Source organism: Phalangium opilio, unplaced genomic scaffold, assembly GCF_054372755.1.
Source record: "Phalangium opilio isolate 3A_F unplaced genomic scaffold, DU_Popi_V2 ptg000013l_1, whole genome shotgun sequence".
In the NCBI taxonomy this organism is placed as follows: Eukaryota; Metazoa; Arthropoda; class Arachnida; order Opiliones; family Phalangiidae; genus Phalangium; species Phalangium opilio.
This window is the reverse complement of record NW_028324148.1, coordinates 14,046,289-14,072,725: the sequence shown is the minus strand read 5'-3', so window position 1 is coordinate 14,072,725 and position 26,437 is coordinate 14,046,289. Positions and strand designations below refer to the sequence as shown.

The window sequence follows — 26,437 nt, the reverse complement described above, 5'->3', positions numbered from 1 at the left end:
CAAATTTGAAATTTTCGTGCTTTAGAATCATTTTGGCATTTGTCGACAAAGAAGATGGTTTTTTAATCGTTTGGTGAGCGAGATACGGTGATTAAAAGTATATTTCTGTTTCATTTTTCATTAACAAACAAAATAGAGTAGACTAGCGTAGCCAAAAATATTGCGCCTAGAACCATAAGTCCATGAGATATGTTCATTCCATAAGTTTGCCACTGGTTACTGACTCGCTTGTCATGAAGTGAGTGAGGTAGGTCATAGATTCAGGGTAAAGCGAGGGAGGCCTGGTCAGGTGCTGCTGTCAAAGGCTTACTAAGTTCAGACTAAATAGGACCTAGATGGAAGTCCTGCAAAATTAACCACCCAGTGTTTGTAGGACTTCAATTCTCGCTTCCGTCGTTCTCGAACTAGCTCGAACAGTAGGTCTCTAGCATTACGAAGTATAGGTAGTATCATACTTATGGAAGGAACATATCTTGTAAAGTTATTCTAGAACCCATATATAACCTGAGAACATAGTAGGTTGTTATGAACCTATATTTTGGCACTGGGTAGCTGAGAGAATTCACCGGAAATATTCTGGGGAAAACACTTGAGAGCCTGCAGGTTCTAAAATTAAATGTTCTCAAGTCTTAATTGGGTTCTTCCGTCGTATGTTAATTTTGGACAATTAGAAACTCATTAACTTGAATCTTTGTTTTAATCCTACAACAGACTTTACATTTTCAAATGGTTAATTTACTTTAACCCTATTATTAACGCAATTAAACTATTATCGTACAATTAGTTAAATAGTTAATTTAGTTAATGGTAAACTATAGCACTAAGTCTTTAGATATTATATTTTCCTTACAACTAAAATTCATATAACTCTCAAATACTAAATTTTAAAAAGCCTATTTCTCAAATAATAAATTATATAATTTTATACAATATATTTGGGTAGGTTTAAATATTTTTGTATAATCTACGTATCATTTTATAATAATAATTAATTTTAAACAATTATTGTCTAATAATTAAGTTTGTCTTATCTAAGCTGATTTCCATGTAGACTAAACTTTACCATAAAAATTCTCTATTTTTTTTTTTTTTTTTCATTTTATTCATTATATTTTTTGATCGGCTTTCAATTACTATATGGCTTCACAAATAAATTTTATTAATTCGAATATATTATTTTTTGTTCGATTTAATTTTGTTATTTCTTTAAAAATACGTTTTAGTATAAAATGCGGCTGGAAAACAGTTTGGAAAATATCAAACCAACGTATTTACTTTTTCTGTTAAAGCCATACTACCGACGGAAAAATTGGTATAGCCTTTTACAGACCTATGAAACTAATCGAGATCTTACACCTCTGATTTCACCCGTTTTATCAATTATCAAAATAGGTGTTAGTATGATATTTTCCACACTGTATATATTATATTAGCTAAGAATGTATGCTATATATTCTTAGCATACATATTTATGTATGTTTTCCCAAAATGCTAAAATTTCTAAAAGATTTTTTTTTTGTTTAATAATTTAAAACTATTTTCTACAAAAATGCTTTCTCGAATATCAAAAAACCCGCAAAACCATTCGATATTCTGTTGTTAAGCCTAACTAGCCTAACCATTAAAGATTCTAAAAATGCTACAAATTTTTAATACGGAGTTCAATGTAAAGGTAAAAAATATATGAATTACTCATAATTTTCTTCGAATTTTTCGAATACTGTGATGTTTTCTGCGCAAATTATGAAGCGGACTAAATTAGAAGCCCCACAAACCCTCATTCATTTTGAACTCATTAATTTTCTAATAAAAGCACATTTTTAAATCAGTCGCTAATAATTTACTTCTAGGCAGGTTAAATGATGAACTTCTTTAGAGTTATATTTGTATATTCAAATGTAATGTTTGGCTCAATTCTCAATAGACCATTCCATTAAAAACTTGCAGAGAGACGAACACAGGGGCTTAGGTTATTTCCCTGGCGCCAAGAGGCAACGCCAGATGGAGCCAGTGTTAACTAGTCGACTTGCACTGCCACTAGTGGTGCTTTTGGGAGAGAGGGAAATAACCCAACATGGCGGCCTTGCCCATGTGGTGTTTGCTTTTCTTCTGAAATTAATGGAAAGGTCTATTTCGGAAGCAAGTTCGAAGAATAACGTACCCTTTGACCTTTGAGAAAGCTAGCCAATCAAATCCTAAATTAGTACGTAATTACTGACTTTGGATTAGAGTTCGCGCTTCTTCAAAAAGGCGCAGTTATGAGAGTATGCGCAATTAGCGCGCTTACGGAATCTGCACACGTAACCGTATATTATTTCAATGTATTTTAACAATTGTGCGCAGTTTGCTGATGAGTATGTTTCGCAGTTACATTTGGTTTTGAAGTTTTTCTCAATATGAGAAAAATTCAAACTCAATTCTATTTGAAAATCGACTTTACGGATTGAAACAGCAGAAAGTGAGTATTTATTTTCTCATTGGCTGTCGAAAAGATGACGACACCCCTTTTACCTGGTGGAACTTTGTTTTATTTAATTATTGTTCGGTCAAAAATAATTTTAAATTCCACAATAAGGCTCTGAGATCGCAGCCATAGAAAAAAATCATCGCCAACGCCGAGCTGGGAAAAGCTTTTGATGTGAACTTCGGTGGGGATTATAAGCTTCTGCGCAAACTTAGCGATTATGAATGTAACATTTTCGGTTTGCCCTCGTTCTAGAGTATGACTTGTATTAATACTAGAGGTTTCCCATAGTTCACCGCGAGGTGGCAGTAAATAATTTATTTTCGTTGACTCAGAGACAACGTGAACTACGCATACATACTGTCTCACTTTCTGTTACTTTTATTTGTATTTGTTGTTAGCTAAGTACTGTTGGAATGTTAATTACTCGCTTAGAGATAGGTTTACTTCATCAAACAAGCTAATACTTTCACTAACCTAATTACTAACTAATCCTTCATTAACTATAATTTAAATCAATCTAATTAATCTAGCCGACAATCATAATTTTAGATTTTTTAAAACCTGGTAAAATATGAATCGACGTGTCTTCGACTTCCACGCGGAAGCATTGCTCGAAAAAGTCGTCCAACGTCTACATTACAAAGAAAAGCAGAGGATTTTGTTAAGAACTATTGTAAGAATAAATTGGCAAGGCTTAGGTTAACATGATTACCTGGTAAAAATGGCGAATGGCACCTCGTAATTGGTGGGTTTCGTCTGGATATATTTGCGATCTGTATTTGGCACCTTCGGAAGCCAGTTTTTTCATTAGCAACATTGAATTAAATACTGGGATATCTTCTGCAAAAATAAAGTTAGATCTAAACAATGTTCACGATTGAAAGGCAGCATTGTACAGGGGATGTAAATTATTATTAAATTATAGAGTAGTGTCGGTAGAGAGGGGAGTAGACTGTGTATCCCTCCCTCTAGGCGCGCTTTTGTAAGAGAGGATACAGTACGCGCCTGGTAGGGGGGATGACACTGAGCTAGGAGATAGAAGGGTTTGACGTTTGCATACGTAGAACTGACATTACTCTATTATCTGTATTAATTCTGGTATATCAAAGTCACTCGAAATTAAATTCAAAACCACTGTTTAAATTAAGGCGAGATTGTAGGGTGATGAATGGACGAAAAACTTATCCATTGTTACCCTAGTTTTAGGTTGGGCATAAGCTTTAAGCGCCACCTGGTTATAGCAAAAAGAACTTCCATTTACACATGACTAAGCTAATAAAAATATTTCCATCGAGCGGTGTCTGCACCAGATGATGCCCAGCCTTATAAAGCATGCTGAGCATGATGGGATTTTTTAACGGCCATGGATGGCCCCCTAACTGTGCCATTCCAGTATCAAACTTCCGTCCTCCGAGGAATTACAAAACCATAACCCGGATTGCCCCTCTAACACTAAATCTTTAAAGATCGTTATGCCCCGTTATGTCCTAGAATTTCCACTTCAAGGTTGAACTCTTATTGCTTTTTGTAACAACCCCGTTTAGAAGTTTCATGATACTTACGATCGGCTGTGCCATGCATCAAAAGAAACCTTTTATTTGACAAGGATAATAGGTTGGAGAATTCAGCGTTTTCGTAACGTTCTTGACCAGCGGTCGATGAAGGATTTCCCAAATATCGTTCGCTCGTCAGCGCATCTATAACAGAACGGAAATATATAACGTCACGAATACGTAATCAAAATTTGCAATTGTTCTAACTCGAAAACTTTAGAGGAATTCAACGCCGTACAACTAATACACATATTCTTGACTGGGAATGTATTATGGGAAGTTGGCAAAGTTAGAGGGATGTACAATGCGTTAGAACTTAGTAATCCTAAAATTGACGGAGAATGTTGTAATTCACCACGGTATGCACGTGCAAGGTGATCATTCAGAACTGTTTAAAGTAGCCATTAACCTCCCCTTGCCACGTCCAGATTTAAACGAATCTGATATGAATTTTAGAATGCTAGAATTGTGAAGATTCCCTTGCTCGTGCTTACCACAGTTTTTGTATCAACAAAGCCCTTTCCCAGTTTCATCCCCTATAGAGTTAGGGTTTATAAGGCCCATGTTTATAACTGAAAACATAAGCGATTATTCCTCTTTAAGTGTCCATCATCAGGTATTTTATGAAACGAATACCCTGGCTCGTGGATAAGAGAAGTATATGGGGGGGGGGTTGCCTGACTCATTTGGGAGAAATTTTTAGTTTAGGGTCACTCTTTCAATCGTGGCCATTTTTTCCCGCTATCTCCAACCTATATTTTTAACCTAGGTCACTTTTCCACCCTTTAGTCCGCTTTATGTCCCATTCAGACATAGAAACTTAATGGAAGATTATCAACTTATGCTGAAACCGAAAACCAGAAAAAAAAAACTTTCTATTTCTATATTTTTTTCCTTAAGATATTTTCACGATTCGAATTTGTAAATCCGAAATTCGGAATCCCTCCAGATAAACTCTGAAGTATTCTTAAGGGATTTAAAAAAAATGTAAGGAATCCCTCAAGTTAGGGACGAAAGAATTATGGTGTGTCTAGCACGAAAAGGACGGTCACTTCTCAGTGTCGATTATTTTGATTTTTAAAAGACTTTGGGTTAATGGAATTTTAGGGATCTAGAAAGTGACCGTCCCCACGGTGCTAGGGGGTTTACCCGCAAATCTCCAAGATGCAAGTGGTGCGACGGTGGCGCCGCAAGCGAATGGAGAGTAGAAATCGTTCAAAACTCGAATAGTCCAAAAAGCAGCCAGACCTCGTGAATAGATTCCGACTCGTGAGGAATCGATAAATGGGAAGCTCTTCACCAAGTATCTGCCGACAACCACACAAAGAACACCGGAAAGAGACAAAAAGAAACAAGACACACAAGTTAGCATCTTAACCCTAGCTTGATCAGGGAGAAATGAGGTAATGATGATGGGTGACCTGCGCCTCTGAAACTTTCCCAGAGTACCTTGCGCCGCCCTTATCTTTCGGTAGGCGATTGTTAAGTGCTTCAGTGTAGTGCTATCGTACATGTATGAGAGTCAGCTTCTAATTTTAAGATAGAGGGGGCGTCCCATGCGTTTTCGTACTGCCTTGGTAAATGTACAGTATTCTGTAAATTTATAAATCTATAGATTCCTGGTAAATCACCAATAACTTTTGTCAACTGTTAAACAGTAATTTAATGTTTTCATAAGTTACCATAATTTAAAATCACAACAAAGACTGAAATGGCGAAATTTGTACATCACTTCAATACATCGGAAAACTTGGATGTTAATAAAAGGGGATACAAAACAAATCGTAACAATAATAGAATATTCGTTTGAGGGCAAGCTGTTTTGTCAGTTCCGTTTTCTGTCTGTTTGAAAATCAACTTTTGTTTTTGAAGCGCTCCGCCAAATCCGATTACTTTGCAACGAAGCGAATTTCATAAGGAAATCAAAATAGAATCCCGAGAAATTCTTTCTCCGCCCAAAGCAACTTTAGAAACAAAAGTTGCGTCTCAAAGTTTTCAGCGTCAAGCCAAACACGTTCTTCAAATTGATTTGTTATTGGATCTCTTCTATACCAGATGAATTTTTCCCAAGTTTTGATCTTGAAAATTACACCAGCCAGTTGTTTACCCAAAATTTCGCAATGGAAACTAAACCCCTCAAGGTGTTCGAACTGACAGCGCCTTGTTAGTCCTAACATAAGTTTATAAGTGATATGTTCCATAAGTATGACGCTTCCTATGCTTCGTAATGATAGAGACAGCTCGAACTAGTTCGAGGGAGAACGACGGAAGCGAGAATTAAAGTCCTACACTCGGTGGTTAATTTTGCAGGACTTCCATTTAGGTCCTATTTAGTCTGCATTACTAAGCCCCCTTGACAGCGCCTGACCAGGCGTCGCATTACCTTGAATCTATGACCTACGTCACAAACTTCATGACGAGCTCCAGTTTGTAACCAGAGATTAACAAACTTATGGCCAACATATCATAATTTCAGTCTGTCCTAAGCCTTTGACAGCGCCTTAACGGCTATGACGTTTCACCTACGTCACTTTATGACAAGCTCCAGTTTGTAAACATTGACAAACTTATGGAAAATACCTTATGAACTTATGATCTTAACCCTGATTTCCCCTGACATTTTCAAGGCCAAAAGCTAGTTGTCAATTCAATGCTAACAGGGATATTTGTTAGAAATATAATCATATATATATTTGAGAATGTGATTGTAACGTTATAGTAACGTGTTTTATTTTTAAGCCTTGGTCTAAACAATTTCAATTATAATGTAGTCCCGTGTCGATAAGCTTAATTAAAAGACGGACTGCAAAACAAATAGCATAAAATAGATGCGCGAAAACGGTGCGCACAAAAGTTTCATGAATCATGTTGTTAGGTATTTAGGGGGTAACAAAAGAATGGTCTGCACTTTTAATTTTAGAAAACCAAAAACTTTGGTTATAATTATTTAAATTACCAGACCATTTTGTCCAAATAATTTTTAAATTCACTGACTATTCTAGCTAACTTTTCCCTGACCTTATTACAAACCCGAGCATTGAACTTTAGGAAACATTTCGAATTCAATTGAAGAAAAATAATTCTTAACTAACGACGTGCCCTGTTTCCTAATTTCACTAATTGATTTCAGGATATAATTGGATTAAGACTACTTAGTTAGACTTCAATAGCGAAACGTTAGAAGCGTTTCATCAACGTCAATTATTATTGGCCCATAAATTAGATAGACGAGACGAAATCGGTACACAGGTGCATGCCCGCCCTTATTAGATCAAGAACGATCGATAAGGTATTAAAGGGTTAGACGCACAGGTGTTGACTTCTGCTAAGTCAAAAAAGGTCTGTGTCTCAACCTAGTAACTGATTACTTAAATGAAAAGTTCAGGTTAGGACTGTTCACGAGCTCGAGCCAGCTCGGGCTCGTGACGAGCGAGCCGAGTTCGAGCCGAGCCGAGCCGCCACTTTTGCGGCTCGATTATTTAACGAGCGAGCTTTTTTATGGTCGAGCCGAGCCGAGCCGATAGGCATCGAGCCGAGCCGACTCGCGAGCCGGCTCGCGAGCTTAGTCACTGATATAGTGCTTTCCTTTTAGTCTTTATTCTCTCCACCAATAGCGTTCCGTTGTATCTTTACATGAAATAAAGCGTGGGAAAAATCTCTCGTCTCTAACCTTGAGCATATTTTAAAGAGCGGGGTTTACTGAACCACTACATTCCTAAACATGGGATGGCATTTATAGTCATTCTCAAGTTTGACGTTAGTAGTAGCAATTTTTTTTAATCATGTATATGTTAATCGAGCCAGCTCGGCTCGGCTCGATCATTTTCGAGCCGAGCCGAGCTAGAGCCGAGCCAAGACCCAGCTCGGCTCGAGTCGAGCCGAGCCGCCGTTTTTTTGACTCGAGCCGAGCCGAGCTTTTAAAAAGCTCGCTCAGCTCGGCTCGTGAACAGTCCTAGTTCAGGTATCATAATAATATACCCTAATTTAAAGGAAAGGTCTTTTTCAAAATATAAAAGGAATTAAATATTAAAATTATAATAAATCTCTTATTACAATATGATAATTAGTACATTTAATTAGTCTTAAAAATAATCAAGGACTACTGCGCTTACCGCCATTGCTTTAGTGGCGTCTGCTAAATCGAACCTCTTACCCCTGCCTACCTTACCCTTACCTCTCTCAGACTTTGAGAATTCAACCATTCTCCTAGGGGTGAGACGCCCTAAACCAATAGCGGTTGGAGCAGTAGTCCTTGATTATTTTTAAGACTAATTGAATGCTAATTATTTTGTAATAAGAGTTCATTTATTTTTCAATATTTTATTCCTTTTATATTTAGTAAAAGGCTGTTATTTTAAAGGTTCGATTTAGCAGACGACACTAAACCAATGGTGACGCAGTAGTCCTTGATTATTTTTAAGACTAATTAAATGCTAATTTTCATATTGTAATAAGAGATAATTTATTTTAATTTAATATTCAATTCCCTTTATATTTAGAAAGAGACCAATCTTTTAAGGTATAATTAGTTATGTAACCTAAACATTTCATTTTATGACTAGGAGTTCGCTTCCCTCCTAAACTGGAGTAGAACTGAACCAAACCACATCTAACATTGACTTCCTCCTAGCGTTACTGATATCAATTAATTCAGTTTAATTAAATTTATAAATTAACGAATAATAAAACACAAAACATTTTTCTGAAATAATCATAAGTAAGATTCGATAAAAAAGTTTGAACCTAAAATTTAATGATACGTTTGCTTTTACGCTACTATCTCTTTATGGTATCTTGTCTAAGGTTAGAGCGGTGCACACGGGTCAAATGGTTGTTACCTGACAACTAAGGCGATATCTTCGGCTCCCGAGTCAGATACTCTGAAATCAGCGGAATGTAGCATTCTATTGCCGAGTAAACGAGCTCCACGAAATGTCCCATCCATCACGGCTACGAAATAATGACGAGAAGCGCTGAAATATTCGGGCAAACCGATCGAGAAGTCATTCAGTGAAAGACCTCCAACACCCCTTTCCCTGCAAAACACACAAAATGATCATTGGTCTATGAAATAACAAGGACTTTGGCAAATTGGCAAGAGTGTTCTGAACTTATTGCAACTAAAGACAGGTTAATAGTGAGGTTGCAAAGAAAAATATGATAGGGGAAAAAACCATTACTTTTTTAAGATATTTTGCAATTAGAAGTGTTATATTTATTGTTATTATGTTACTTATATCAAAATATAATTAAAAGGTTTATTAAATGCAATGATTACTCACTAAATTTATTTTGGGATTTTAATAAGAAATTAAATTCAACATGAAGTTTTTGGCATTACCCTGCTGTTAACTTCACCAGTAACATTATTGTTCGGCAGTGTAAACATTTCTACAGGGGCTACGGGAAAATACATGGGAAGAAAACCCCTACATGATGGCTTTCCCCGAATACTATTTTAATTTTTTAATAGAAAAATGTTTAATTATAAAATTAGATAAATTTTAAAATAAATCGTAAAATTAGATAAATTTTAAAATAAATCGTAAAATTAGATAAATTTTAAAATAAATCGTATAATTAGATAAAATATAAAATAAATCGTAAAATTATATAAACTATAAAATAAATCGTAAAATTAGATGAATTATAAATTATAAAATAAATCGTAAAATTAGATAAATTATAAAATAAATCGTAAAATTAGATAAATTATAAAATAAATCGTAAAATTAGATAAATTATAAAATAAATCGTAAAATTAGATAAATTATAAAATAAATCGTAAAATTAGATAAATTATAAAATAAATCGTAAAATTAGATAAATTATAAAATAAATCGTAAAATTAGATAAATTATAAAATAAATCGTAAAATTAGATAAATTATAAAATAAATCGTAAAATTAGATAAATTATAAAATAAATCGTAAAATTAGATAAATTATAAAATAAATCGTAAAATTAGATAAATTATAAAATAAATCGTAAAATTAGATAAATTATAAAATAAATCGTAAAATTAGATAAATTATAAAATAAATCGTAAAATTAGATAAATTATAAAATAAATCGTAAAATTAGATAAATTATAAAATAAATCGTAAAATTAGATAAATTATAAAATAAATCGTAAAATTAGATAAATTATAAAATAAATCGTAAAATTAGATAAATTATAAAATAAATCGTAAAATTAGATAAATTATAAAATAAATCGTAAAATTAGATAATTATAAAATAAATCGTAAAATTAGATAAATTATAAAATAAATCGTAAAATTAGATAAATTATAAAATAAATCGTAAAATTAGATAAATTATAAAATAAATCGTAAAATTAGATAAATTATAAAATAAATCGTAAAATTAGATAAATTATAAAATAAATCGTAAAATTAGATAAATTATAAAATAAATCGTAAAATTAGATAAATTATAAAATAAATCGTAAAATTAGATAAATTATAAAATAAATCGTAAAATTAGATAAATTATAAAATAAATCGTAAAATTAGATAAATTATAAAATAAATCGTAAAATTAGATAAATTATAAAATAAATCGTAAAATTAGATAAATTATAAAATAAATCGTAAAATTAGATAAATTATAAAATAAATCGTAAAATTAGATAAATTATAAAATAAATCGTAAAATTAGATAAATTATAAAATAAATCGTAAAATTAGATAATTATAAAATAAATCGTAAAATTAGATAAATTATAAAATAAATCGTAAAATTAGATAAATTATAAAATAAATCGTAAAATTAGATAAATTATAAAATAAATCGTAAAATTAGATAAATTATAAAATAAATCGTAAAATTAGATAAATTATAAAATAAATCGTAAAATTAGATAAATTATAAAATAAATCGTAAAATTAGATAAATTATAAAATAAATCGTAAAATTAGATAAATTATAAAATAAATCGTAAAATTAGATAAATTATAAAATAAATCGTAAAATTAGATAAATTATAAAATAAATCGTAAAATTAGATAAATTATAAAATAAATCGTAAAATTAGATAAATTATAAAATAAATCGTAAAATTAGATAATTATAAAATAAATCGTAAAATTAGATAAATTATAAAATAAATCGTAAAATTAGATAAATTATAAAATAAATCGTAAAATTAGATAAATTATAAAATAAATCGTAAAATTAGATAAATTATAAAATAAATCGTAAAATTAGATAAATTATAAAATAAATCGTAAAATTAGATAAATTATAAAATAAATCGTAAAATTAGATAAATTATAAAATAAATCGTAAAATTAGATAAATTATAAAATAAATCGTAAAATTAGATAAATTATAAAATAAATCGTAAAATTAGATAAATTATAAAATAAATCGTAAAATTAGATAATTATAAAATAAATCGTAAAATTAGATAAATTATAAAATAAATCGTAAAATTAGATAAATTATAAAATAAATCGTAAAATTAGATAAATTATAAAATAAATCGTAAAATTAGATAAATTATAAAATAAATCGTAAAATTAGATAAATTATAAAATAAATCGTAAAATTAGATAAATTATAAAATAAATCGTAAAATTAGATAAATTATAAAATAAATCGTAAAATTAGATAAATTATAAAATAAATCGTAAAATTAGATAAATTATAAAATAAATCGTAAAATTAGATAAATTATAAAATAAATCGTAAAATTAGATAAATTATAAAATAAATCGTAAAATTAGATAAATTATAAAATAAATCGTAAAATTAGATAAATTATAAAATAAATCGTAAAATTAGATAAATTATAAAATAAATCGTAAAATTAGATAAATTATAAAATAAATCGTAAAATTAGATAAATTATAAAATAAATCGTAAAATTAGATAAATTATAAAATAAATCGTAAAATTAGATAAATTATAAAATAAATCGTAAAATTAGATAAATTATAAAATAAATCGTAAAATTAGATAAATTATAAAATAAATCGTAAAATTAGATAATTATAAAATAAATCGTAAAATTAGATAAATTATAAAATAAATCGTAAAATTAGATAAATTATAAAATAAATCGTAAAATTAGATAAATTATAAAATAAATCGTAAAATTAGATAAATTATAAAATAAATCGTAAAATTAGATAAATTATAAAATAAATCGTAAAATTAGATAAATTATAAAATAAATCGTAAAATTAGATAAATTATAAAATAAATCGTAAAATTAGATAAATTATAAAATAAATCGTAAAATTAGATAAATTATAAAATAAATCGTAAAATTAGATAAATTATAAAATAAATCGTAAAATTAGATAAATTATAAAATAAATCGTAAAATTAGATAATTATAAAATAAATCGTAAAATTAGATAAATTATAAAATAAATCGTAAAATTAGATAAATTATAAAATAAATCGTAAAATTAGATAAATTATAAAATAAATCGTAAAATTAGATAAATTATAAAATAAATCGTAAAATTAGATAAATTATAAAATAAACCATAAAATTAGATAAAATTTAAAATAAACCATAAAATTAGATAAAATTTAAAATAAATCCTACAATTAAATAAATTATAAAATACATTTAATTTTTTTAATTAGCCATAAGTATCACAACAACAATACCTATGTCATAATATCAGTCAATGAAATAAGTTTGAGGTGTGTTTCCGAGAAGAGCATAACTTCCGCAAACTCAACTCCTCAAATTATATTTTTTATCAACAACCAGAAGTAATACATATGGTTTTAGAATTTCCCATAACCTGGTTTTCAGCCAAATCCCTTACATTACAACAAACCTTAATTTCTTAAGAAATACAGCGTTACTGAAATAGTATCTTGATAAGGATAAAAAATAGCAATAACGTCTGTTAGAAACATCTATAAAAACTAAGAATAATATTTTTTTTTTCGTATCGCATCTATTGAGTTTTTGCTCATAACTACGTCGCGTATGGGGCGAATACCGTTTGCAAATCAATATTTCTAGAGAGAAAGTAAGTGAAGAAAATAATAATATATAAACGACGTGGGAAAAATAAGAAATGTTCCCCCCTCCCATTTACCTATTCGAAAGAAATAGCCTGAGTTGAAAAATCGATAACTACAAAGCGTTTTCAACCAAGCGCCGTTTTTAGCATCTCAACGCTCTGATCAGACAAACTTCGAGTATCTACGCACATCTCATTGGGATTTTATATAGAAGCAACACTGGGAATCTTTATATGGTTATGAGATTATACTTATATTTGTATGTGGGAGGGGCTTGTATATTATATCTGTATTGGTGGCTAGAATACACGAAACCTGACCCCTTGACCTAGGCCTGATCAACCGAAAAATGACCCCGAAAAACCAGAAAATGACCCCGAAAAACCAGAAAATGACCCCGAAAAACCAGAAAATGACCCCGAAAAACCAGAAAATGACCCCGAAAAACCAGAAAATGACCCCGAAAAACCAGAAAATGACCCCGAAAACCGAAAAATGACCCCGAAAAACCGAAAAATGACCCCGAAAAACCGAAAAATTACCCCGAAAAACCGAAAAATGACCCCGAAAAACCGAAAAAAGCCTCAGAAAAACCGAAAAACGACCCCGAAAAACCGAAAAACGACCCCGAAAAACCAAAAAACGACCCCGAAAAACCAAAAAATGACCCCGAAAAACCAAAAAATGACCCCGAAAAACCAAAAAATGACCCCGAAAAACCAAAAAATGACCCCGAAAAACCGAAAAAAGCCTCAGAAAAACCGAAAAACGACCCCGAAAAACCGAAAAACGACCCCGAAAAACCAAAAAACGACCCCGAAAAACCAAAAAATGACCCCGAAAAACCAAAAAATGACCCCGAAAAACCAAAAAATGACCCCGAAAAACCAAAAAATGACCCCGAAAAACCGAATAATAACCCTGAAAAACCGAATAATAACCCTGAAAAACCGAATAATAACCTAAAATGTTGAAGACTTAAAATCGTAACCTTATGATCAGTTAATTAAGGCCTGCACAGTTTGAAATTCACCGCAACAACTTATATCTAATATAAAATTATATTTTTAATCTTCTTAATTACTGGCATTATCTCGCGGAAATATAAACCAAAACTTCTATCGGACGGAATTAAATGACCATTTGGGCAAAAATATTGCTATAAACATAAATTTTATACTCTTCCAAAAGGCGCACTTGAAAATAACAAAACTTTTAAAAACAAAGAGAAATAACAGAAAGTGGGGCAGTAATGAAAGGGCATAGGCGACAATAACGTGATAAACTTTTGAATTTCCTTCTTAATATATCACATGGCGTCTGGCTTCTCCACTTTGCGCCGTGGTAGCATAGAGGATATACAGAAGAGGAGTAGACTGTTATTGTATTAAGTTGTCGTTAAATTTTCGGAGCTACTTCCGGATGTAGACACATGGTTACCTTTGTCTAATTAGTACTCTCTGCTTCCATACAGAATATAAGTAAAGCAGACGAGATTTTTCAAAATATAATGATGATAAGTAATCCAATAGGTTACTGCCACGAACCTTCTCTTGCCGTCACAGCCTCCAACGGCTTTTGGCGACCATATTGGAAGTCGTCAGCTCAGGCCATACAATTTACACTATCAATATTGACGTCACACCCCGTAGCTTCTCCTCTCTCAGATTTTGACGAGATATTCCCTTATGTATTGGCAAAGGCTAAAGTGTGTACTCCTGTACACTATATCCTCTATAGTGATAGGCGCGCGTGAGATGCAGAAACGACTGTGCCGTTCGTGTTACCTTCCCTTCCCTTTTTGATCCCTCCCCCTTTTTCTACTCCCTCTATGCGGTAACAGACGCCGTTTTATCAAGTGCGCCTGAAAACTAGTGCACTAGATAATACCCCTTATCTTGTTCAGTCCAGACAATTTTGGGTCAAAAATAAAAAATATTAAATAAAGCTTCAATTCGAAAGTTCCGGCCATTAGAAGGTTCCATAAACGGAGGGGGCAAAAGAGAGCGTTTCTCAAAACCCCAGTACTCCTGGTAGTTGGTACTACGAAGGGATTTAACATTGTCTTACCCCCTATGGAATTTTGCCATAGAATGTATGTATTTGTGGGTATTATGACTCAATTAAAATTAAACTACGGGATTAACATGCGAAATTGGTTTGTATGTCTTATTTTAATGTACTTACGCGAAAAGTAGAAGAGGAAATTTGGTCCCTTCTTCTGGTTCCACTTTTGATGGCATCAAGACTTTGACAATGGTATCTACTGGTTAAAGGCATTTAAAGGGAGTGTGAAAAGGAAAATCAAGTGATTTGTTTTTCTTATGGATTCTTGAACTAATTATAAGATCATCATGCAGAGTGAAACATTAAAGGAAATACAGTCTACGTATGATTTTAAAATTCAAATTAGTTTAAATGAGATTTCATGGATAGTTTTAAATTAGCACCTTCGACCAATCGAGTAACGCCCTGCATTTATATTAACAAAATTTAAATCTCGCGCGCAATTTTTATCAAATCTCGTGCAAAATTTCCTTCGACGTGAAGCCGTGTGCCACGGGAATTTTGTTACGTAACAAAAAGGTAGGGCGTTACGCGATTGGTCAGAGGTGTTAAATTCAAATTATATATGAAATCGCGAACTAATTTGAATTTTAAAATCATTCGTAGATATTCCCTGGATGTTTGACTATGCATATGTTGGTGTAATAGAACTGTGACGTAGCAACGCGAGGTCAGGAGCAAATGCACCTGCTCCTGATTAGTCTAGCTCATCCCTCAAAGTCAGACTATATTCGTTTAAAAATTAATACAGAATGATTACTATTAGTTCATAAGATATGTTCCATAAGTTTGTCACTGCTTACAAACTGGAGCTTGTCATGAAGTGAGTGAGGTAGGTCATAGATTCGAGGTAAAGCGACGCCTGGTGAGTGAGGTTCTGTCAATTGGGGCTTATTAAAGCAGACTAAATAGGACTAGATGGAAGTCCTGCAAAATTAACCACCACCGAGTGTAGGACTTCAATTCTCGCTTGTCGTTCTCGAACCAACTCGAGCTGTAAGTCCCAGATAGCATTACGTGTCATACTTATGGAACATATCTTATAAATTTATAAACTTAAGACTTATCTCCCCCTGATAGAGATAAAACTAGCGCACGGATTTTAATAACACTCAACTTTGTTACTTACTATATTGTTCCTGAAGTGGGACTCTCAGATGTTGAACAAAAGGTCTGGACTTGCGTCTCCAGGCAGTCCTGATTTGTGAATACGAGTCCAATATTAAAAGGGGTTCCTTGTGCCCCACGGACCAGACTTCTAATTTTGGCACGTCAGGTCCACGACAGATGAGAATGTAATACTTGGCGTTAGGGCTAAAAATAGCGTCAACGACCCCGCAGTCATCCATGGCGCAAGTAAGGCATTTGGATTCTGATGGCTCTTGACGCAAAAATCCATCGCGGTCGCGAATACTCGTTGAAAAAACATGTTTCTGTTCGGGACGGTTTTCCAGAACTTTGGTAAAGAAACTAAAACAAGTACATTGATTAAAAGTAATTGAGAGAAAAATAATTATGCAATTAACTTACAGATTCCCTTTGGCGTCGTTGGCAAGAAGCTTGCGATGATTTTACAGGTTTAATTAGGGGTATTTAATTAGTTATAGTGTAAAAGGTGTTTCTGATAAGTCTGCCATAAGTTAATGGGTGTGTCCTTTGGGTCGAACGGAGGTGAAAGTGTCATGGAACATCGTGTCTACAACATTTACTTACGGAGATATAGGCTGCCCAAAGACCAGGAAATATCACGGAGTGTCACATTACACATTTGATAGTACACTTCTCAGCCTTCAGTTCTCAGTCGAACCCTTTATCAGGCAGAAGTCGGACTTCTGCCTGATAAAGGGTTCGACAACGTTCTTACAATGAAGGCTATTGAAATTGTCCAATACTTCTAAACAAGAGGAGCAAGCCGATTTGCCTACTCCACTAGTGTGCCTACCTAGTTTTAAAGGCCAATCAATGTTTGGGAACCCCTATCTTCGAAACTGAACCCATATTCTTTGACACTTTTCACTCAGTTTGACCCCAAAAGAACACACCTATTAATTCATGGCACACTTCTCAGAAACACCCTGAATAATTAAACAAATGTTAATTGCTAGCTACCTCCGCGACGTCAGAGGCTCCGTAAGTAACAAATGTTGGCTTTTCTTGAAACTAAATTTACAATAAAAGTTGTGTTTACATAAAATTGACAGTTAAAGTTATAGTAATACAATATTACAAAATAAGACATAAGAAAAATGGTGTAGACTCACTTTGAAAGGCACCACGGCAACGTGCCGGAAACTATCCAATAGCGTAGTTTCCCGCCGTAAAATAGCGAAGACATTCTGGCCATCGACGGACAAAATGGGCGAATGAATAAACTCCGTCCAAGAGTGTTTGGCTTTGGCCGTGATTTCCATCAACTTCGCAAAGAAATATTTGAACCAAATGCACATCTTGATTGCCATCGTCAACTGACAGTCTTCCGCAGGCTAAAACAGTACAGACCTTACCTTCACGCAGAGCCAATTGTGGTGGACGAAAGAACATAGTGTCACCCATGACGCACTTTGACTTCTAGGTGACCAATTTACTGAGAAAAATTTAAGTCATTTAGATTTTATTGCAAGTTGATTTAATTGATAATTACCACCCTTTAATGGTGAAGTCAAGTTAACTTTTAACGTCATAGCTACGTCATACAAGAAATTGTGAATGGTTAGGGCCAGAAGAGGATAATAGAAGAAGTGTGTCACTCTGTATCCTCTTAATACTTAAGTTATGTAGGCCTAACATGATTCTTCCCAGGCTCAATCACCTTTTTGTTTGCACTTCAGATGTGCATCGCACCGTGCTAAGGGGAATTCTATAACTGGGCACTAAATCCTCAGAAATCAACCAGGCACAAACCTAGTCTTGACGTGGGACAAAAACCTGCACAAGCGCATGCGCCTTGACAAATAGTTAAGCCTTCGCTAATAGAGTAATGATGAGAGAACTATTTATCGCGTAGGTGATTCGGTTTAGTAACCTTGAGCCCTCCAAATGTCTTAGTTCTAATGTAGGTAAGAATCATATTACAAGTACCCCGTTTTGTGGTAGGTAAACTTCTCTTGAATAGAAGCATTATATATTTCTGTTAAGGTTTAGCTTCACCATTAAAAAGTGTAATAAACTAAAAATTTATCGAAACCAATTATCCGAGTTGCGTCAACCCAGCAAACTCCAGTGAGGTATAAGTACCTAAAAAATTGTTAAAACTTATACCCCGTTCCACTAAAATATCGTGGTAAGTAATTACCCTTCATGGAGGATATCTTTTGGTGGCTGTACTTGGCGAGGTGGGTGCTTTAATTGGCAAACCTGTTGCGTACACGGGGTACCTGGCAATGATTGAACCCACAATGTCGCGACTGGTAATGGACCCCCAGGCTAAAATACCCCAACGTGCATTTGAAACCAAATCGAAAATAGATGGTAAGTCCCTAAGTCCGTGCTTACCCTGGGGTATTTCATATTTAAAACTTTGGGATATAAAGTGCTCCCGTAATATAAGTAATTGGTATCATTGACCATAGTTTCGTCTATAACGACGTACGCTAATTTAGAACCGTCTGCTAGCCACCATAAACCTTGGTCAGTCTCCATTACTTTTTCTGCCAGACAAGTTATAGAATACTTTAAGTAGTATTAGGAATTTATTTATTTATAGGAAGCGTGAATGAATAGCAAGCCTCATTTGGCACGGATAATGTCTTCCATGTATAAGTCAAAAGTCTGACTGACTGATAGATAATGAAGTAATGAAGGTCCAGTCCAAACCGCTTTACCAAGAAGGCTAAAATTTTGCTTGGACGTTACTCTTAAGTAGTAGGCACGTTTTAAGAAAGATTTTTGCGATCCGCCGCCATCTTGAAAAATGGCGATCAGAAATGTAAAGAACCTTCTTTACTCAAAAACATCCGTCCATTTCAACATATTTATTTTATATTTAGTACACCGGTTACCTAAATACTATATATGGGCTTTATGGCTTTTGGGCTCTGATTTTCAGCCATCTTTAAAAATGGCGGCCATAAATGTAAAAAGTCTTGCATGTGGAATAACTCCCGCATATATCAACCGATTTCACTAATACTTAGTACACTGGCTGCCTATATCATATAGACGGGCATTATGGTTAGTTTTTGAGTTTCAATTTGCCACCATATATAAAAATGGCGGCTCGAAAACAAAAAAAATGTCTGGACTGGCAACGCTGGTTTCCTTTGCTACTAGCATATGTTTATTAAGTCGTAGAGCCAATAGGGAGATGCATGAATTGTGCGACTTAAAACAGCTCCTTCCCTTTGTGGGAAAAGGGTGGAAACAGTTTGCAACGAAGCTGACTTTTATTCATTCTCGCTTCTATTCAACGCATAATTTACTGTTATAATATATAATCACCTCTATAAAACCAGTTTAAAATCCCATTAAAAACGTAAGGATTATTAGAAACTGAGAGGTGGTAAGCCTTGGAACCCACCGATTCGACGTAATAAAGGTCATTGGCGTATATAAATATCTTAAGTAGGTTAAAATTGAGTTAGTAAATCTTTAGTTGAATTTAATGCTGACGTCACACCATTTGGCTGCCAGTTGGACCCCATTCTACCAAGGCAATTTTATTGGTCGGAGATTCTAATGGGAGGGTTCCCAGAGTTCTTGAAAAAAGAGGATTATGTTAATTGGTAAAGATGGCTGTCTTTACTCGTACAAAGTTAAATGGATAATAGTTGTAAGGCAAACCTACTGGGATTTTAAATCGTATATTTTATATTCGGCCTGCCACCTAGTGGCCGAAACCTTTAAAACAAATCACCAAATCAGATTTTCTAACAAACAAATTTTTATAGAGTCAATGGAGATAAATTACTGTAATGGGTAGTGTCAAACTTAATGTTATAATCATCTTATGGTAGAACCTTTACATAATAATACATTCCCAGTATTTCTCTCCATTGTTTCTAATCCACGGACACTCGTGAAATTGAAAAACATGAACAGTACAGTACGTCAACGTCTAGCGCGCTTTAGTTAGGCGGGGAATTTTTAATCACGCGCCCCTTCTAGTTCATTCATACTCGAATTAGGCATAACGTCTACAAATTAAGTTGCAAGACGTCTAGTACGAATGCTACACGTTGATGTACAGTAAAGAACATAGCGTATGATTTTACCCATTGTAAATTGGACATGAGGAGTAAATATCGTTTATCGGATGATAATTTACATCTTTGCACGTGATTTTGTCTCTGGAAATTTAATTAAGTTACACGAAATGATAACTTCTACCAAAAAGTCATAAATAAAAACCAAAAGTGTATTTCGTCCACAGTTCCAACCCTTTGGCTGTAGATGCCATGTAAAATGAGAAACACACGACCCTCCTCTCAACCCCTACACGAACTGACCAATCAGAGAAGACCTTTTGGGGGAGGGTCAAAGTATCATAGAAAATAGTACTCTATGTTGGCCATCCACAAGCTAATTCTTGGTACTAGAGTTAGAATCTGTTACTATAGAGGGGGTCGACACTATTCTGAGTATAAAGAGAGGGTGGTTCTCATATTACACGGCGAGAGCAAGCTTCAATGAAGTATACTTTTGGTTTTTTAGATGAACTTTTGCTTTTACGAATCTTTTCAGGTATACTATATTGTCAATCATTCTTTTTCCCGATGCATGTGCCGAGGCTTAAGGCGCCATTGTTAACTGACAAATCTGTATCAAAACGATGAGTCGTCTGCTCCAGTGCTGAAAAGTTTCAATATTTTCGACTCTAAAGTAGACGATGCATTATTTTGATCCAAATTTGTCAGTTAAGCCTTTGCAAACGCATCGGGAATAAGGTGGATTACTTACAAATGTAATGTTTGATAATAAAATGGTTTTCGTTAATGTTTCGGCATTAAATAATATTAGCGCGTCTTCGTGGTCTTGGTAAACTAATTCCTGACCTGAATAGCAATTAAAGTTAATTTTATTTTAATTTTAAAGATGATTAACTAAATTATGGAACACCTACTGGAAATCCAAGATACGTTGAACTCATAAGGTACAAATCTATTCGACGTTAAGTCATCCAGAGTTAACTTGGCATTCTTTGAATTATTACATGGGACTGTTTAGAAAATCGCAAGTAAATAAGATAATTAAATGGCAATAAGTTCACTTGATTCTGGTTTTTACTCTTTTTGGTATTAAAACACTAATTGTGAATCGAGTTTATAGCTAAAATTTAATAATAAAACATAAACTAATTGAAGCAAATGCAATCGCAAAATAGTTAATTTATTTTAAATCGATAATCAATGTTAATTGGGTAAAACCAGAAGGGGATAATAAAAGAAGGATGACACTCTGTATCCTCTTAATACTTTAGTTATGTAACATGATTCTTCCCCCCCCCCAGGCGAGAGAGCTCCTTTTAGTTTGCTCTCCTGCTCATCAAACTTCAGATGGGTAATTATCACACCGTGCTATGGTGAATTCTATAACTGTTTGGTGGAACTAAATCCTCAGCAATCAACCCACAAACCTTGATTGCCTTGACGTGGGACAAAAATCAGCACAAGCGCATGCATGCGCCTTGGCAAATAGTTAAGCGCTAATAGAGTAATGATGAGGGTACTATTTACATGGCGTATGTGTATGATTTGGTTTAGTAACCTTTCTCCAAATGTTTTAGTTCTGACGTTGGGAAGAATCATGTTACAATTATACCCCCGCTTTGTAGTTGTACACTTCTCCCGAAGAGAAGTATTATTTACTTCTGGTAAAAAGTAAAATTAACAAAGGAGAGAGTGTTGTTTACATATTTAAGTCAATAGCTTCCGAAATGGAATATTAGGGAGTTTCGAGCATGCGCCTTAAGGACTTACCAGGACTAAGGAAGATAATTGCCATCAATATGAGAGAACAGACGGCCGCTATAACGAGCAAGGATATAAATATTCCACGCCAATTGCGACCGTCCGGATCAAACGTTGATAACTCCTGCAAACAAAAAATAATTTAATTTTAACATAACGGTTTAAACGTAAACTTCAAGACGTAAATTCTGTCAAAATATTTATGAAGAGCGTCCCCAGCTGAACACAGCTGGTTGCGCGGCTTTAGGTCCCTCACAAAGGGTTTAACGACGGGCAACCAGCCCAGCCCGACTTTGAAGAACAAATTTAAATCCTATCTGACAATCGTGGCATCTTCTAGAACAGATTTTTTTTAAAATTTTATTTAAAGGGATAATCAAATATCTTCTCAATCAAAGTCAGCTTTGGTTCGAATAGATAGTAGTATGTAGACAAGTGATGTCCAATGCGATAACCCTTCGACAAATTTTCACTTTAAAAATTAGCTGGGCCCGTTTAAAAATTAAATGCTTGGAAGTCCTACTGGTCTTGTGGCCAGATAAATAATTAAAAACTTTCTAAAGGTGGCCAATGTCAAGTTTTTTAATTAAAATTCTTGGGATCTATGGGCCCACATGGCCAGTTTAAAAAATTCTTTTTTCTCAGCATGGTTGCCAACATACAACAAAATGAAAAGCTTGTAGAAATCTGTTCGATTCAGTAATTATCATTCAGTGTCCAAACCTGCACGCAGGATATGCTCTAATAACTAATTATTGAAAACCCTGAAGCGCATGCGCAGTTAAAGTTAAAGTTAAGAAAGGGGGAGAGGAAATGTCTCTAACCCCAATAGTGCACACTATCTATAAACCCTAACATAGTTTTTAGACTAGAAGAATTTATAGCATTTGCACAAAGAAGCCATTACTTGTAGAACAAACGTGCAGACAGTTTTGACCTCCAAGTAGCCTGGCCTAGTTGTGTAAATGGTATGAATCTTTCTAGCCCGAAAAGTATGGAGAAAATGGCTACACAGCGATTCCTATTAGTTGTACTTATTCCTGCAAAAACTTATTGCGCATAATTATTAACTTATGAATGTAAATACACCATTAAACAAACTCGTAAAACAGTATTTTATGGTTAACCGAGAATGTTTACAATTCTGAATACCTAGTCTGTCAAAAATTATAGGGGTGGCTATTTCGGCGATTTTGAGTCGAAAATGTAACTTTTATGACATTTTACCCACGGGCCTTGTTTTTGAGCTAAGATTGGAGTATTTCACGGATGCCCCTTAAATTCAATTAAGAAATTGTAAGACAATGATTTCTAATTTAATTAATGGGCCATCCATAAAACACTCTTAAAATCATAACTCGAAAACAGTGTCTATTGTGGACAAAATGGAGAAAGAAGTTAATACATTTTCGACTCAAAATCGATTTCCCAAAGAACATCCCCTCTTAATTTACTATCAAACTTATCAGAAACACCCTGTATATATCATAAGTTCATAAGTTATGTTCCATAAGTTTGTCGCTGGCTAATGAGAGCTTGTCACGAAGTGAGTGACGTACGTCGCAGATTCGAGGTAAAGCGACGCCTCGTTTGGCGCTGCTATCAAAGGCCTATAGACTAAAGTAAATAGGAGCTAGATGGAAGTCCTGTGAAATTAACCACCACCGAGTGTAGTCTGAAAATTCTTGCTTCAGTCGTTCTCAAACTAGTTATCTCGAGCTGTAAGTCTCTCAGTAGCATTACGAAGTATAGGTAGTGCCATACTTATGGAAGGAACATATCTTATAAACTTATGATATATATAATAATTTTACTCTCTCGTTTCAAGATTTTGTTCGTTCACCGTCCCTTTACATTATACGATGCATTAATCATTTCATCCTCCACACACATAAATATTTCAACATCTTGCGAGGAACCTTTCGCCTTCAGCCCTTGCCTCCTTTATTGAAATTGAGGCGCTAGCTATACCACCTACATCAATAGACGCGTGCATAAAACACCAATCAACTCTTCCTCGTCGTAAACGTGAATCGTATAAACCTTCTGTACATAATATCATCTTAAGGTTTTTTTGGTTTCCATTTCTCCTGTTGGTGAGTCAAGAAATTTACATAGAGAAAGGCTAACAGTAGTTCCGTTTGACTCAGTACTTGAACAACTTGACATACAGAGGGTCTGGCAACACTGCACTGAAGTTTAAGGTAAGAGAGGGGGAGGAATTTTCTGTAGCTCTTACAGTGAAACCATCTATATTAGATGGGAAATCTGGGAATGCCCTTGCTTTGTTTATGTACGAGAACGTATAATATCATAAGTTCATAAGAGTCTATTAAGTTTAGATGTCTGAATGGAATCTCTGGGGGACTAGTCTGCCCACCCGCTGCTGCCTATAATCCATCTCACTTCAACCGAACCTGTTACTAATTTTTATGAGACTCTTCCGCCGTGAAAGGCTTCCCTTTAGTGTACTCTTAGTATGACACGCTAGTGGTGATTAACAAGCCTCTCGTCTATTTCCGGCGAGGTTTTCGTTCCACAATTTTCTCCCCCAAAATCGTCTAAAAATCTATGTTAAAAAAATTGTTCGTCTTTTGACCTGATTTTCTTTCGAAACGTTAAAACAGTACCACGTGATCCGGGTAAAAACACAGATTGGGGATAGCGAGAGAAAAAGCCCATGATAAAAAGACAGACTCGAAACTAAAAATTGAACCAAGCACTTTACAATAAGCAGTTCTGAAATTAAATATGCAATGACCTTGGCATACTGGAATCCTTATGATCCCGTGCTATATAGGATAATTTTACTATTTAATATAAAATATGGTTTAATTACTTGAAAACATTTATGAAGGGAAGCTCAACATACAGGAGATGTTATTTCCGCAACTACAATTTATGCGAAAGAAATTTTTCTAAAATATTCTGTTATAAAGATGTCAGAAGCAACTAAAAAAAATTTAAATAAGACATCATCCTTTGAGGATCGCCGGAACAGCAGAAAATTTAAATTTATAATCCTAACTTGTATAAGTAGAGTTTTGAGGTTGTCTTGAAGCGAGCGAGACAAGCTGCAAGATATACAGCCCAAGTACTGTACCTTAAAGCCATTAAACAAATAAAAACTTCGCATAATTACGAGGCAGGCCCAAATTTATGTTCCAGGCATAAAACACGGGAAATGCAATAGGATATCTTAAGCTAGCCTACATTTGCCAAGGAAATAAACAAGGTTATGAAGCTCGTTAAAGGCCTCTTCAGACTACACTAAAATCTTACGTTCAAGTTGGTGAAGTCTCTTTGCTCGCTTAAATAGACGCGTGACAACGAATAGGCCTACGTAAAAGATTCACCACCGGGTTTAGTATGAAAACTAGTTTTCAGTTTCGTCGGGCAGTCAGATGGTGCCACCTCGTTAGCGCCTTCTTTGTAGCCATGGCTCACTCGACCAAGCCTTCCAGATGCGTGATCGAGTGAGCTATGCTTTAGCAGACGATATGAAATTTTTTAGGGTTCTTTGCATTAATACAAGCAGAGAAAGCAACAAACCGGCGCGAGGCCGCATTTGGGGTACACTCCCTCTCGCCAAGAAACAACACCAGACGGAGTTCACCCGAGTTCACTACACCAGACGGGAGGCTAACCGACTCGCATTGCCTCTGGCGGAGCTTCTTGGCGAAAGGGGGGATACCCCTAATGGCGGCCTCGTGCCTGTGTGTTGGTTTCTCTGTTTGTAATAAACGAATTTGTCTATTTTAGTATTCAGAAGTCTTGGATCAAAAATCACCATATATACGACGTCGTCTGCTCTTACATGTGAACATGGAAATGAACGTAGCGACGGATGAGAACGTCTTAAGGGGCCTTTGGGTGAAGAATAATTCCCTGCTTATTTACATAATGAAATGAACACCTTGACCTTGACTTACAGTAATAAACCATATTAACGTTTAAATTACCTAATAAAATTCATGCCTTACGTAAAATCAAAAGGGAAAGATTGGAGTAAAAGTTTCTCAGCGCATTTAAATCATTCATTACTGCTAAAAAATGCTTGCATTAATAATTATTGTCTCAAGTATTTACCATTTATTTGGTCTTAGAAACGCAGACTACTGCCTCGCCATGTTTAGAGACGTCTGCTAGCCAGAACCCGCACGGGATTGGTTCAAGTACTATTCCCCATTTTCTCATGATTTTACGTTTTTATGAAAGAGAAAGGGTCACTTTTGTTATGTAATTTCATAAATTAATAATTTAATTCATTGAAGAAGTTTTAGACCCATGTTTTAAAACACAATTGGGACTGTGTTTATGGCTTCAAATCTCTCAAGAACCCCTAAAACCCTCTGCTACGTTTCAAGGTTTTAAAAATTGATGAGCTCGTTAAGCTTAGCTTGCTTTTATTATTGGGAGGTTTCTATTGTTTTTCCTTCTGTAAA

At 34.1% G+C, this 26,437-nt stretch overlaps 1 protein-coding gene and 1 long non-coding RNA gene across 3 annotated transcripts; one reads left to right on the top strand and one right to left on the bottom strand.

The window, feature by feature from the left end:
* Positions 1-1,096: 1,096 nt before the first annotated feature.
* On the bottom strand, positions 1,097-22,112 carry LOC149709366 (inactive dipeptidyl peptidase 10-like). 2 transcript variants are annotated; one of them, XM_089864728.1, is made up of 21 exons: positions 22,002-22,112; positions 21,146-21,241; positions 20,983-21,077; positions 20,298-20,372; positions 19,871-19,923; positions 19,703-19,781; positions 19,525-19,642; positions 18,580-18,734; positions 18,380-18,510; positions 18,272-18,321; positions 17,592-17,671; positions 17,349-17,501; positions 17,197-17,247; positions 16,618-16,646; positions 16,217-16,557; positions 15,208-15,286; positions 8,859-9,056; positions 5,170-5,327; positions 4,030-4,164; positions 3,180-3,307; positions 1,097-3,098 (listed from the first exon to the last, which is right to left on the bottom strand). In XM_089864728.1, the coding sequence occupies exons 1-21, from the start codon at positions 22,024-22,026 to the stop codon at positions 2,994-2,996; spliced, it is 2,334 nt and encodes a 777-aa protein (XP_089720854.1). In that variant the 5' UTR covers positions 22,027-22,112; the 3' UTR covers positions 1,097-2,993. The 2 variants fall into 2 exon arrangements, with proteins under 2 accessions (XP_089720854.1, XP_089720855.1); XM_089864729.1 differs by having other exon boundaries at positions 15,208-15,283.
* LOC149709367 (uncharacterized) lies at positions 16,418-18,387 on the top strand. Its single transcript, XR_016381359.1, has 4 exons — positions 16,418-16,548; positions 16,620-16,676; positions 17,193-17,217; positions 17,289-18,387. It is a non-coding gene; the product is annotated as an uncharacterized LOC149709367 (long non-coding RNA).
* Positions 22,113-26,437: the final 4,325 nt, after the last annotated feature.

Coding starts and splice junctions, on each gene's coding strand:
- LOC149709366 (XM_089864728.1), bottom strand. CDS start 22,026: ATGGCAATTATCTTCCTTAGTCCTG. Junction 21,078..21,145: donor CAACGTATCTTGGATTTCCA/GTAGGTGTTCCA, acceptor ATTGCTATTCAG/GTCAGGAATTAGTTTACCAA. Junction 5,328..8,858: donor GATATCGCCTTAGTTGTCAG/GTAACAACCATT, acceptor GGTTGTCGGCAG/ATACTTGGTGAAGAGCTTCC.